This window comes from Cavia porcellus, unplaced genomic scaffold, assembly GCF_034190915.1.
Source record: "Cavia porcellus strain 051 isolate PalLab524CR breed Dunkin Hartley unplaced genomic scaffold, mCavPor4.1 scaffold_21, whole genome shotgun sequence".
NCBI lineage: Eukaryota > Metazoa > Chordata > Mammalia > Rodentia > Caviidae > Cavia > Cavia porcellus.
Genome location: NW_026947504.1, coordinates 9,987,603 through 10,000,032, shown reverse-complemented (window position 1 = coordinate 10,000,032; position 12,430 = coordinate 9,987,603). Strand labels below are relative to the sequence as shown.

Below are 12,430 nucleotides of genomic sequence, written 5' to 3'. Positions count from 1 at the left end.
AGAGAAGAAGAGGGGGAGAGAGACAGCAGGAGTGAGAGGAAGAGGGAGAAAGAGAGAAGGAGGGACACACTTCCACCTAAGCCTCCAAGCACCTGAAACTACAGGTGCCACCTAAGTCATTTTTACTTTTTATTTTTACTTTCAATGCATTTAATCTCCTTATATTTTTAATATGTCTCTCATAATTAGACTACAGATGGACTTTTTAAAAACCCAGTAGAGCTGGGGATTTAGCTCAGTGGCATAAACACCTGCCTTGCAGCCTTGTGAGCACGCAGTCATGAGTTCGATTCCCAGTACCAAAAAAAAAAAAAAAAAGCAACACTTGACTCCAAAAAACCCAATAGATACAAAATGTAGTCCATTTACATTTATTGTAATTAGAAATATATTTGAGTTAATATACAACCTAAATTTAAGTAATTTTTGAAAAATTTCTATTCTTTTTTTCTTTTACTTTCTAGATACTTTTAGTTATGTACTTTAAAAACTGTTCTCATTCATCCTCTCTCCCCAGCCCTGTCATTTGCTGGTTGAAATTAATGCATTCTATTTTATTTTTTTACCCTTAACAGTTAACATGCGTATTTAACTTAATGTAATTAAAGCTAACTACTTACTATAAGGAACAATTAAGGCTTTGGGGTGATCTTATTCATAGAGACAGGCAGCAAGGACTTGGAATCTATTTGAAACCAAAGCAAGTCCTGTTTTATATATACTGGGTTTCAAGATGTATCCAGTTATCACCTTGATAAATACCCACACATCTACCCTCACTGGCTTCAAGCATTGTAAAATGTCCTCCTTTGTGGGCAGCCTACACTGCATATGCAGTGACAGGAGTGAAAGACAGCCAAAAAAATAACTATCAGTGTTTGCCTTCCCTTGACACTTAGAACCGTAAACACTTCCTTCCAGTTCAATCAGCAGAGCCAAGCTGAGTGTAAATGTCTCTTAGAAATACCAAGTTTCACAAATGTCACTTCAGTAACTGTTGACTGGCTGAAAACTAACTATGAAACCATGATCTGAACTCTGTCATATTTAACCACAATTTACCATTATGTTCTTCATCTTCTTTGCTATATTTGAGGCTTAAATAATGGGGGAAGGGGCCAGCTAATTTCTTTCAAGTCTGATAGGGAATGAAAAGCTCTATTTTCAAGGTTGAAGGTATAGTTCAGGGCTTTGCAACTATGCCTGAGGCCCTGGGTTCTACCTCTGGCACCACAAAAAGAAAAAAAAGAGGGGAGAAATCTCTATTTTTGAACCAATTGAAAAATTAAATTAAGCATTTAATTATAGCTGACGACCATATCAGACTTCAACTAGTGTAACATAATCAGCTCTTTCTGTGTTCTATATATCACATTTCCACAACTTCAGAGTATTTTTGTGAATAGCATGCTCATTTCTTTCACACAACTCTGCAGTAGGTAGGGTGGGGTGACTGCGGTAAAGAAGACATCAGAACGAACGTGTGACCTGCGTCCCCAGAGTCAGCTAGTGCATAGCCAGGGTTATGCTGTGGTTTCTTGCTGCCCCACACTGAAAAGTGACTGCTGTATTCCTGGGCAAGAAAGTACATTTTTCATCCTGTTCATGTTTCCAAGTTCAGGGCAGCTTCCAGAAGTCGTGGCTAACAGAGTATGTCAGCCTTAGCATGGACGTTCCAGTAGGCTTGTGTTCCTCTCACTTTGGTTCCACTGCTCAAGCCAGAGAATCATCTGCTTTCTTTAAATCTCCAGGGCTGATTGTGCAAACAATGACCTACAGTCCACTGGCCTAGATCTTCTCCATCTCCCAAAACACAACATAGCTAATCCTCTTCCACACGTCCAATAAAAAGAAAATAGCAACAAAAAGCAGAGCTCATGAATTTCCATTATGTGTAATGCCTGATTTCACTTAGTTAATGGATTCATTTATTAGAGCAATTTGTGTAAATCCCCCAGAGCCTGCTAAGGCTGTTGCCTTATGGTTTTATCAAGTCACGTATTTCCTTTATTCTCATCCTTTAACAAATAGCAAATTGGCAAAGAACTTTGGAGGAACCGTTATTTAAAATATAAGTAAAATGTAACAAAGTTAAAAAGAAAAGCTTTTCATGCCTCTGGAATTCCAGCTGATCCGTAAGTCTACCCGCTGTGGCCCATCAACTCTACACAGCCTCAGGCTTATGTTCAGGAGTTGACATCTGCCGTTCAATTTTCCAGGTGTGATGCTGTACTGAAGGGCTGTGGGAACCATCAGCAGAGTACAGTCACCCTGTGACTGTCCCTTTTGTAGGGGAGGACAGCCAGGCAGAGAACAGATTTGTTGTTGCTTTGTATCACCACAGGTCACGCTGTGGTCAGGAGGGAGAAAGCCTTAAGGACCTGCTGGACTCTGGCTGAGGTCATTTAGCTATGAAGGCTCTGCTGTGATGAAGTCCAGGCTTCAAGGCTCATACATGTGTGAGTGTATTAGTATAATCTTTGGTCAGGGCTAGTACTTCTAGCCCCAGCCAGCCTTTCATGTGTCTGCTCCTCTTCATCCCAGTGGGATGCAAATGGAGAGAGTCAAATGCATGCTTAACACTAAGAACTGATGTAATGGAAACTCCTCCCTGGGGCTGGATCCAGGCAGAAGGCCAGCCTTAAAATGCAGCCACTCCACAAACAGCAACAAAAGCCCACAAAAAACTGGAAGAGACTCTAGACAGCAAGGAACAAAATCCAGCCCACCTGGGGTTGACAATATAAATGTCTATTTGTTCAGTAAGCTGGCACTAGAGTATAATTATTGTCTCCTGTATAGCAAATTAAACATATAACTTAGAAAGTGCTTGGGAAAAATAAATGAAAAACTTACCTCTCAGTTGTATTTTAAGGGAGGGGGAATCTGGTCACGTGTGCGCTGAGGAAGAGATGATGAGTGAAGTTACGAGGATCCAGAAGGCTGAGCTGTAGCTCAGGAGCAGAGCCTCAGTTTTGCATGCACGAGGCCCTGGGTTCAATCTGCAGCACCAGGGGGAAAAGAAAAGAAGGGATCCAAACAGGGGTGGATTGAAGAACTGGAATGAGAACAAGACTGAGAGTCTGGGGAGAGACACAGAGTGAGGGTGACAGAGGTCCACACTCAGACTCAGACGTGGGATGGAAGAGAAAAGTTTGGAATAAATAGTGAGAATTTGGGAGGAAAATATCATATGCTATAAATCCTCTGTCCTCTGTGCAAAATTGATATAAAGTTTTGTCTGTTATTGTATTATGTGACCAGAACTGGACTGAGTTTTACCACATGTGGAGAATGCCATTTGGGATGGTCTGACTTTAAATATAGTTTGTTCAATATATGCAAAACTTTGGGGGCAGGGATTTAGCTCAGTGGCACAAGTGCCTGTCTGGTAAGCGAGAGGTCATCAGTTCGACCCCCAGTACCCATAAAAGAATTTTTTTCCTTTGGGGGTCCTTGGAGAGACCTCAAACAGTGGCTGGCTTGTGTGCTGCAGGTTAGGAGATCTGTACCAGAAACATTAAAATGCCAGGAGCAGAGAAAATTAATGAGTGCTTTCAACACAAGCCCTAATTCCAGTGTCACAAGGACAAATGACTCAAGTTGTTGCCTTGATTTATGATGAGGCTGTTTTCTGTGCAAGCAGCTCCAGGAGGGTGCCATAAGGCTGGGTAGCTGTCTGGTGGCCATGGGGATTTACAGAGCTGGTGAAGGAAATGTGGGGAGTGTTGATCCACGGTTGGCAGGGGGCAAAAGCAGAGACTGCTGGTGGAGATAGGCAACATTTGAGTCCAAGTGAAAAATGAATTGGATGACAACTTTATGGGGTCAGATATATCATGTCAGGTGTATCAGTCAGGTTTTACTAGAGAAACAGATATAACATAAGATACAAAAATGTATAAGAAATGACAAGACTGACTTATGATGATCAGTCACAGAGTTGGATAAGGAAGCACGTACGGGTTGTCTGCACACTGGAGGCTGAAGGGTCCAGTCCGAGGTCTGGAACTCATTTCAGTATTCCGTGCAAGTCTGTATCAGGAGGCTGAAGGGCCTGTGATGGAACACTGAAGAATCTATGCCAAAGGGCTGAAGAGTCAATGCTGGAAAGTTGAAGAGTCCCTGGTGGAAGCTGAACAGTCTGCATCAGAAGCCAAGAGATGACGTCCAAGCTGAAGGCGAAGACTGGAGCTCCTCCAAAGAATCAGCAACCAGTCCTCCTTCACCTCCCTTCTATTTTATGCAGGCTATCCACCTGGGGGTGTCCTTTACACCCACACTATCTCTGTGCCCTCTTCTTGCACAGACTGAGGCCATTTACAAAGCAAGGATCCTGGGCCCCCTGCTGAATCACTTAAAACTTCTAAACTTCTCAAGTTAACACAAATGAACAGTATCTTAGAGCACAACAATGTGTCCTCTACAAACCAAGATATAGAGTTGTTGACTTACTTGTTAAGCTTTTAGACTTCTCAAGTTGACCCAATGTATCAACCATTATGCCAGGAAATGGGTAAAACCCCACTTCTGGTAACAATACTTCCATGACAGTGAAGCCACTTTGCCTTTCCCTGCAGATTAAGAGCAAACTAGCCTTTTGTGTTCACAGACCCATTTTGAGGCCTAGTTCTGCAACTATTAGCTGTTGACCTTGGATAGGTTATTTAATATCTTTAAGCTTTAATTCTATTTTGTGAAAAACAGGAATAATATTCATGTCCACATCAAAGGATCACAGTGAGGTTAACAGGCATAAATTTGTAGTGTAATATATATTAATTATGATGATCACTGTTACGATAAGACCACTTGATAATCCATGTGTACAATTAGCACCTACTCACTTACAAGTAAACCCCCACAGCAGCTTCCTGCTGTGGCCTCTTTATTTTAAAATCTTTATAGTCACCAGCATTTCCTTTTCCTAAATGATGGAACAAATATATGCTAGAAAATCCTTACATTCATTGACTTTTCTTTTTACTCTTTTGGAGAAATCACTGATGCATTTTTACACTAATAACATAAACGTGTATATGATGAGTATATATAACATTAGAAAATTATAAAATATAACATGGCATTTTCTTTTTCCATCGCATATACAAAATAATGAAGTGGGGCCAGGGACATAGCTTAGTGGCACAGTGCCTATCTGGCAAGTGCAAGGTCCAAAGTTTAATCCCTGGAACAAAAAAAAAATTAGGACAGAGATGAGCTATGTACAAGAAAAGACCCAGCTCTCCGTGTAATATGAGGACTTCTTGAAAGCTACAGAATGAACAGAACCTAGGCCTCTCATTCATAATTACCCATCTCATAAAATGTCCTTTGGGACAGTGTTTACTCTTTTAAAATCCTCATTAATCCCTTCCCTAGTTTCTGCAAACCCAGAATGTTTCCTTTAGCTATCAGCTCTTCCCTACCCCTGCCGTGTCCTTTGCTCCCAGGTCCCCAAAGGTCCAGGCCAGCTGTGCTCTCTGTTACACCTGGGCCTGGCAGGACCTCATCAAGCAGTGTGAGGGTGGAGGGCAGGGCCTCCTTCCCTGGCTTCTGAGCATCTGTGGTTAGACCCAAGATGTTATTTTAGGGCAACTTCAGTGTTTAATTTGAGGATTTACGTAGACCAAAAGGAGGGACCAAAACATGATTTTTTTTTTGCCCTTTGGCCAAATGATTAAATTTGAAGTTCTCAAAAATCCACAGCTTGATCCAAAGTGGTGTCCAATTGGGAAGACAGAAATGTTCTGAAGAGCCCTCCCCGGCCAGGGATCCTCCTTCCCTGACCACCGGTCATCCCCCAGGCCCGGCTCTGGGCATCACCTGGGCAGCCTGCAGTTACAAGCTGACCAGGAGCCCTGTGTGCTGGAGCAGTCCTTCCCTTCTTGAAAGTGTCTGTTGAGCCTTTGCTGGCAGAACATTCTAAGGTTTGTTTAATTTTTTACAGTCCTGAGAGTGCCACAATAAGCCGTTGCTGAGCCATGGCTGAAGGAGAAATCACAACTTTTGCAGCCCTGACTGAGAAGTTTAATCTGCCTCCAGGGAATTATAAGAAGCCCAAACTGCTCTACTGCAGCAATGGGGGCCACTTCCTGAGGATCCTTCCAGACGGCACAGTGGACGGCACAAGAGACAGGAGCGACCAGCACAGTAAGCAGCCATCTGTACTGCACCCCCTCACCTTTCTGTGTCTCCCTTAGTTAAGGATAAGGGTGAGGGTGAGAAACTTAGTACCAATGCCGGCTTCTCCAAGGTTTCATTCAGACGCGATGCATTCATTCAAAGGGGTGAGGTGGGGGAGACAGATATAAGTAATTGGCCTGGGTTTGGAAAACCCGGAATTGTGAGCTGGCACTGAGCTAATGGTGTCCTATTTCAAGTTTTTAAAAGGACTCTCAGCAGCCTGACACAACTGACTACCAGCGTTCCACAGCTGGATGTTTTCCTGAGTTTCTACAGCAGTGACAGATGCGGCCCTGAAGGCTAGGCAGGGGTCTGCTCGCTCCATGACGGAAGAGCCAGATGAGCAGGCATGGTAAATCCTGTGTAAAGATGTGGGCTCAATTTTCAGTTAATAGACACTCCAGGTGATGTTTCCGCTGGGCTTGATTTGTGAAATCCTAGTCCGTGACCGTAGTCTTACACATCATAAATTATGCAGCTTTCCCGCAGCACATCATGCAAAGGGGGGGGGGGGGCAGCGGTAACCAGGAGGGGGAAAGTCATTCCCCAGAGCCTGCCGAAGCCAGAGAGCCAAAGGCTGACTGTCCCTTCCTGGCTTTCCTGGCAACTAGCTCCAAGGAGCCTGATAAATGGAGGCGTGGCCTCACAACAAAGAACTTTCTTCGCTGAGTATAAAGACCTCTTCCTTCTGTCCCAGCACTTCTGGCTGTGGGGCATATGTTTGACATCCAGTGTCTAGTCCCCCCACTCTCTAGTCCTCCCTGACTACCACTGAGACATTAAATGCTGTAGAGGCCTGCTCCCTGCAGCAATCTAAGAGCCAAATAAGCAGGGCACAGGCAGAAAGCAGGTTTTCGTGGGGATGCTGTAAAACAATATGAAATGCTGGCTTTGGTGTGATGGTTTACATATCAGACAGTCTTGATTATCCCTGAGCTATGCACCAAAGGTTACGGACTCTAAGCACGACGACTACTTCGGTACAATCCTTCCTTTTCTCTCAGATGCACAGGGAACCGGAATGGGTGCTGGCATTTTCAGAACAAGTGGCATTGTCCCTTCCTTCCTACCATCAGTCAGCCCTTGAGATGAGCAGAAAGACAGGCTGAGGTTTGCAGCTGCAGGATTAGGGTCTGGGGGCATTGTTTGGGTGGTTTGTCTTTAAATGGGCCTCGTGCCAACTTTGTACTCAGTGAAAAACAAGCAACAGAATAATCAAACAGACTGATAGATGATAGATGACTCTAGTACATTAAATATAAGCAATATTTACTGTGAGTAAATGGACTTAGATTGTAGCCCATTGTGTTAGGCATGATACACAATTCATGTGATCTGCCCACACAATGCAGGGGACAAACCTTAACTTCTCTAAGTTTTAAATATTTTCAATAAGTTTACCAATTTTCCCAAATCAGTGGGGAATGCTGTGGTCTCCAGAGCTGAAAGGAAAGGCAACCTTAGTGACATGTTTCTTCAGGGTAAACTAGCCCTCCTGGGAAACCTTGAATTCTAGGGTAAAAACAGGCTACAACTTCTGGGATTTCTGTACAAGTGTCAGGTGCCTCCATTACTGTTACCCCATCATTAACACTGTGGACTGCATTCTGGGTACGTAACACTGAGACCCCTGAGGTCTGCTGCTGGTGTGATGCCAGGAACCTCTGGAGCCAGCACAGCGAGCCGTGGGAGTGCGTGCAGGGTGCTGGCATCTGAGTGAAGCTAGATGCCTGCCAAGTGAACATGGGCACGTTACTTCATCTTTCTTGCCTTACTTTTCCCATTTGTGAATTAAGAAGAATAATATCACTTGGGTAGAGTTAAATGAGGTAACATAGTAAATGTTTTCAGCAGTTCCTGGTCCAGAGTCACAGCTCGGTACATGTTGGTTCGTATTGCTTGTTATCATCTTGAAGATATCTATAAGTTCAATACTGCAATTGAAAACAAGTATATATGGGGGGCTGGGGATTTAGTTCAGCGGCATAAGCACCTGCCTTGCAAGCAGGCAGTCGTGAGTTCGATCCCTGGTACCGATAAAAATGAGAAAGACAAAAAAAAAAAAAAAAGAAAACAAGTATATATGAAAGGAACTTCCCCAGTCTCCTGTCTTCTATAATACCACATCCCAGGCAAGGCACAGGTCTCGATTCAGGCGTTGATTCAGGGCCTCTCACTAACATTCAGAGTTGGCAGATTGGCCTTTTATTTGCTTACTCTGGAACTAAGGACAAAGGCAAGGGGACAGACGTCAGAATTAGTGGGGTCAGTGGGCAGAAATCCATGCCTACACCTACCCAATGCTAGAACTGGGTAATCCACCTGGCCTATGCAGTCAGGGGCTCTAGTCCAGAGTCAGAAAGCTTGAGTCTGTATGCTTGCTCCGCCACCGTCTAACTGGGCTGTGAACATTCTCTCCATTTCCCAACAAGTATTCTGCAAAAGAAGATTCAATTACCTAAGCCTGTGGCTCTTCCAGTCTCAAGAATTTCCACACTGTCTAAAGTTGGGAGAAAATTTTAATATCACTCAGACTTGGTTTCTCCTTCTGTGGGCTGGAAATGATGGCCTTGCTCTGTGCACCTCGCGTGTCTGAAAGCTGCAGGTGGAAGGAACCCCCAGCCTCCTGGCAGCCCCAGGCATGATACACTCCCTGAACGGGCATCTGTTGCCCTCTTCTGCCCAGTGGTGGTATTGCACTGGCTCGTCTGAATCTCAAGATCATTAGGAAGCAGAATCAGCCTTGCACAGGAATGGAGTGGATGGCTTCCGCTTATCCATGATTATTCCTTGACCATTGTTCTGAACATGAATAGAATTGTGGTGACAGAGAGTCATAGTCCAAGACTTCCTTAAGGAAGAGCATTCTTAAAACTCAATCACATATTTATATGAATCTTTGTAAATCCTCACAAGATAGAGCTGTACACCTTGCAACTCTACAAGACAAAAATAATCCACAGTCTCTCTGTCTTCAACTAGTTGATCTTCCTTGGGAAGAGAAATTGGGACTTTTTCAAAAACATGTCTTCTTCCTACCCTTAGACAACTAAGTTTCCAAGCGCCTTATTGTGCTATTGACCTCCCGTGGATGAGTGCCCGCTGCCATCCTAACACAGACCCGAGTCCAGGGTCTCCACTGGCAGGACTTTCTGTCTGTGGAGAAGATGGTTGGAGTGTGTCTCCGTCCACAGCTGCAGGCACCTGTCCCCTCCACATCACCAGAGCCGGGTGAGCCAGACAGTGAGAGCGGCTGACGCTGGGCCCACAGTGTGCAGTTTGTGAGAAGCTTCACACTGTGAGAAATGGAGCGGCGTTGCCATGAGGGAAAGGGTTCTGGAGGGGGCACAGGTGCCAGGCAAGATAGCCAGTTCCATTGTGCGCACAACATTTGAGGAATGGCTCAAGCTCTCCTCGTGGTGATGCTCCTCCTTATACGTGTGTGATGACTTGCTGGTTCTGTCTCCCAATAAACTCCCAGAGGACAAGGACTCTGTCTCTTAAGGCTCAGCACTGTAACTCATATGTCCAGCACACTGCCTGCCACTTGGAAGAATGCCCAGTAAACATTAATTTGATGAGAGGCTGAACTGTACTGGAGGTACAGTCAATGATACATTCAATATCAACTGAGCACTGATGTGTGCCACGCGGTTTGCTACATTCCTTCCCCACGAGGTGATGGGGTACCATCACTCTGGGAACACTACAGCTCATGTGGGGACCAGCTTCTAATGGGGACAGCACGGAGAATCTACTCAGCCATTTCCAGCACTGAGGCTCTTTCTGTACCCCACCACCCCCTTGGATACCAGCACCATGATGCAGAATTCACCTCACAAACTAAACTGGAGCCACACAGCCTGACCACGGGCCAGACAGGTATAGACAGAGGTCTGATTACTGCCATTTACAAGTCTGTATGTCACCATGGTAGGGTTACTTCTCTACGTGCTCCAGTTTCCACATTCTAAAAACAAGAATGACAACAGTATCTACTTCCTATGAAAGTAGGAATCAGAAATGTGATGTCTGTTAAAATACATAGCACATTTCCAGGCACAGGAGTCCTTGAAAAATGATGTTTATCATCATCTTGGGGCCTCCCTGAGCCCTCCTCACCTGACACTGGATGTTTCGAGTCTGTTAAGTCAATGCTACCCTTGGTCACGAAACTGAGAGTGACTTTTCACCCCAGCTTCTCTGGGACTTCTAAACTGAGTCCTGAGACACAGCAGGCCCAGGCCCTGGTGGGGCAGAGGGGGCCGCCGCACTCAACACTGCCTCCTTGCTGGACTTTCTTCTCTGGAGAAAGCAGGCCAAGCCTTGCCTCTTGGCAGACTAAAGACTGAGATAGGAACTTGAGAGGCGATGAGGAGCCCTGAGCTTCCCAGGCCTGCAGCCTCTTCCTCTGCCCTAGTCATGTAACGGGCTGTGCAGAGAGCAGGATTATGGGTACTGCTCACCCCACAAATGGAATCGTTCTTGAACAAAGTGCCGGCCGATCAAATATTTATAAATCCAGCCATATCCTAAGGGCTCTGGGGGTGGGAGGTGCTGGTGAAAAGAATCCTGCCTAGCAGCCCTGCATCTGGGGCAGAAAGCACCTTAGTGAAATCTCTCCCTGCCTGTTGTTTTGGGGAGACAGACTCCCCTTGTTTGACTTGGTATGAGTTGGCATTTCATAGGAAAGGCACTCTGTTCCCACCAGGGTGGGCCTGGTATCGAGGCAGTTTTCCAGAGCTGCACCGTGCTGACAGAATCCACACAGGGCAGGTCCCTGCAGAAAGGTCCTCGGACGGTGTTCTAGGCTTGATCACATATGACGTGAAGATCTCCTGGTCCCTCAGCTTCCACCCCTTATTTGATTATACAGAGGGATTTCTGGGCTGGACTAAATCAAAGATTTTCAGGCACCCTTTCTACTCTTTAAAAGAACAAACACCTTTACAGGTTATGAGAAAGGTATTTCAAATATTGCATGTTTGCATACATGCATGTGTGTGTGTGTGTACACACATTCCAAACCACTAGAATTTTCCCCCCTCAAATCCACTTTTTCTACCTTTTTTGTCTTTCTTTAATGTCTTTCGGAGCCTGGCCTGGCTACATTTTAATTATAAATTCTGCGGACATAAAACCTCCTGAGTTCTGAATGAAGCTGACCTCACTTTGAGTAAACACAGCCAAGGACCCGAGGACGGGAAGTCTGCAACCCAGAATAAACCAGCCCGGCCTCCTCAGTCCTGGCTGGGACAGCTGCACGCTCACTGCTTCTGTCCACTGTGCCTGGCTCAATGCAGTGTAACCTCATCCTTAGCAGACCCTTGGGCAGGACCAGAAACGCTAGGCTTAGACTGGGACAGGCACACATCTCACTTAGCGGGCATGAACGCCTTCTCCTGGTTTCTGTACCAGGAAAACAAGGCATCATGAGTTTTAATCTAGTGAATCTAAGAAGCCTCTGGGAACAGAGGAGAAATCAGAGACTCAGCTCCACAGCTGAGTGCCCAGGTTGGGGCTGGCATATGTTCTCAAAAGCTTGGTGTCCCCTGTGAGTAGATGCCCTACATGTGCAGACATCTATGCAGGGTTCCAAGATAAGGTAGGAGGGTGATCTGCAAAGATGATTCTGTACATTTCAGTTTGACGTTTATTTTTGATAAGAACATGTGCTTAGGATGAGTGAAGCCCTGGGTTAAATCTTCTGCACACACACACACACACACGCACACACGCACACACACACAGAGAGAGAGAGAGAGAGAGAGAGAGAGAGAGAGAGAGAGATCATCCAGGACACTGAGAATTACAAATCTGCCATACACTTCCAGTGCTCTTCAAGTCCATCTTTATAGTGTATTTACAGTGAATGCATTGTCACTCTGAACTTCTCTAGTAAAAATGTATCTACTACTAAACAACTTTTTAGAACCTGCTTTCTACTCTGCTAAATCAAAAGTTGTCCCCATTTCAGAAGAGGGGAAAGAGAGGTACCCTACCAGCTATGGACATGTCTCATTTCTCAGCAAGAACTTGCTCTTTATCCTTGAGATGCCTGGAGCCCCTGCCCTTCCTGCTCACAGTGAGCAAGCCCTGGGTTCCTTCTCCAGGCCCCATTCCCGAGAGGCTAGCCAGTGGGGAGCGTTGAAAGGCGGGTGAGTGGAAAAGTTGTAGCTTTCATGGCCTTCACCCATCCCGCCTCCCTGGTCCTCCCAAGTCCCCAGAACAGCCAGGTATTATA

The 12,430-nt window shown here is 45.3% G+C and overlaps 1 protein-coding gene across 7 annotated transcripts in view; it reads left to right on the top strand.

Moving 5' to 3' along the window:
* Positions 1 to 12,430, top strand: part of Fgf1 (fibroblast growth factor 1) — a 90,901-nt gene that overhangs the window by 67,749 nt on the left and 10,722 nt on the right. For all 7 annotated transcript variants that reach the window (XM_013141105.2, XM_013141102.3, XM_003477194.5 and 4 more), the window contains one exon: positions 5,951 to 6,153. In XM_013141105.2, the coding sequence (XP_012996559.1) occupies positions 5,985 to 6,153 (169 nt within the window). In that variant the 5' untranslated portion in view covers positions 5,951 to 5,984. The remainder of the gene's footprint in view (positions 1 to 5,950; positions 6,154 to 12,430) is intronic.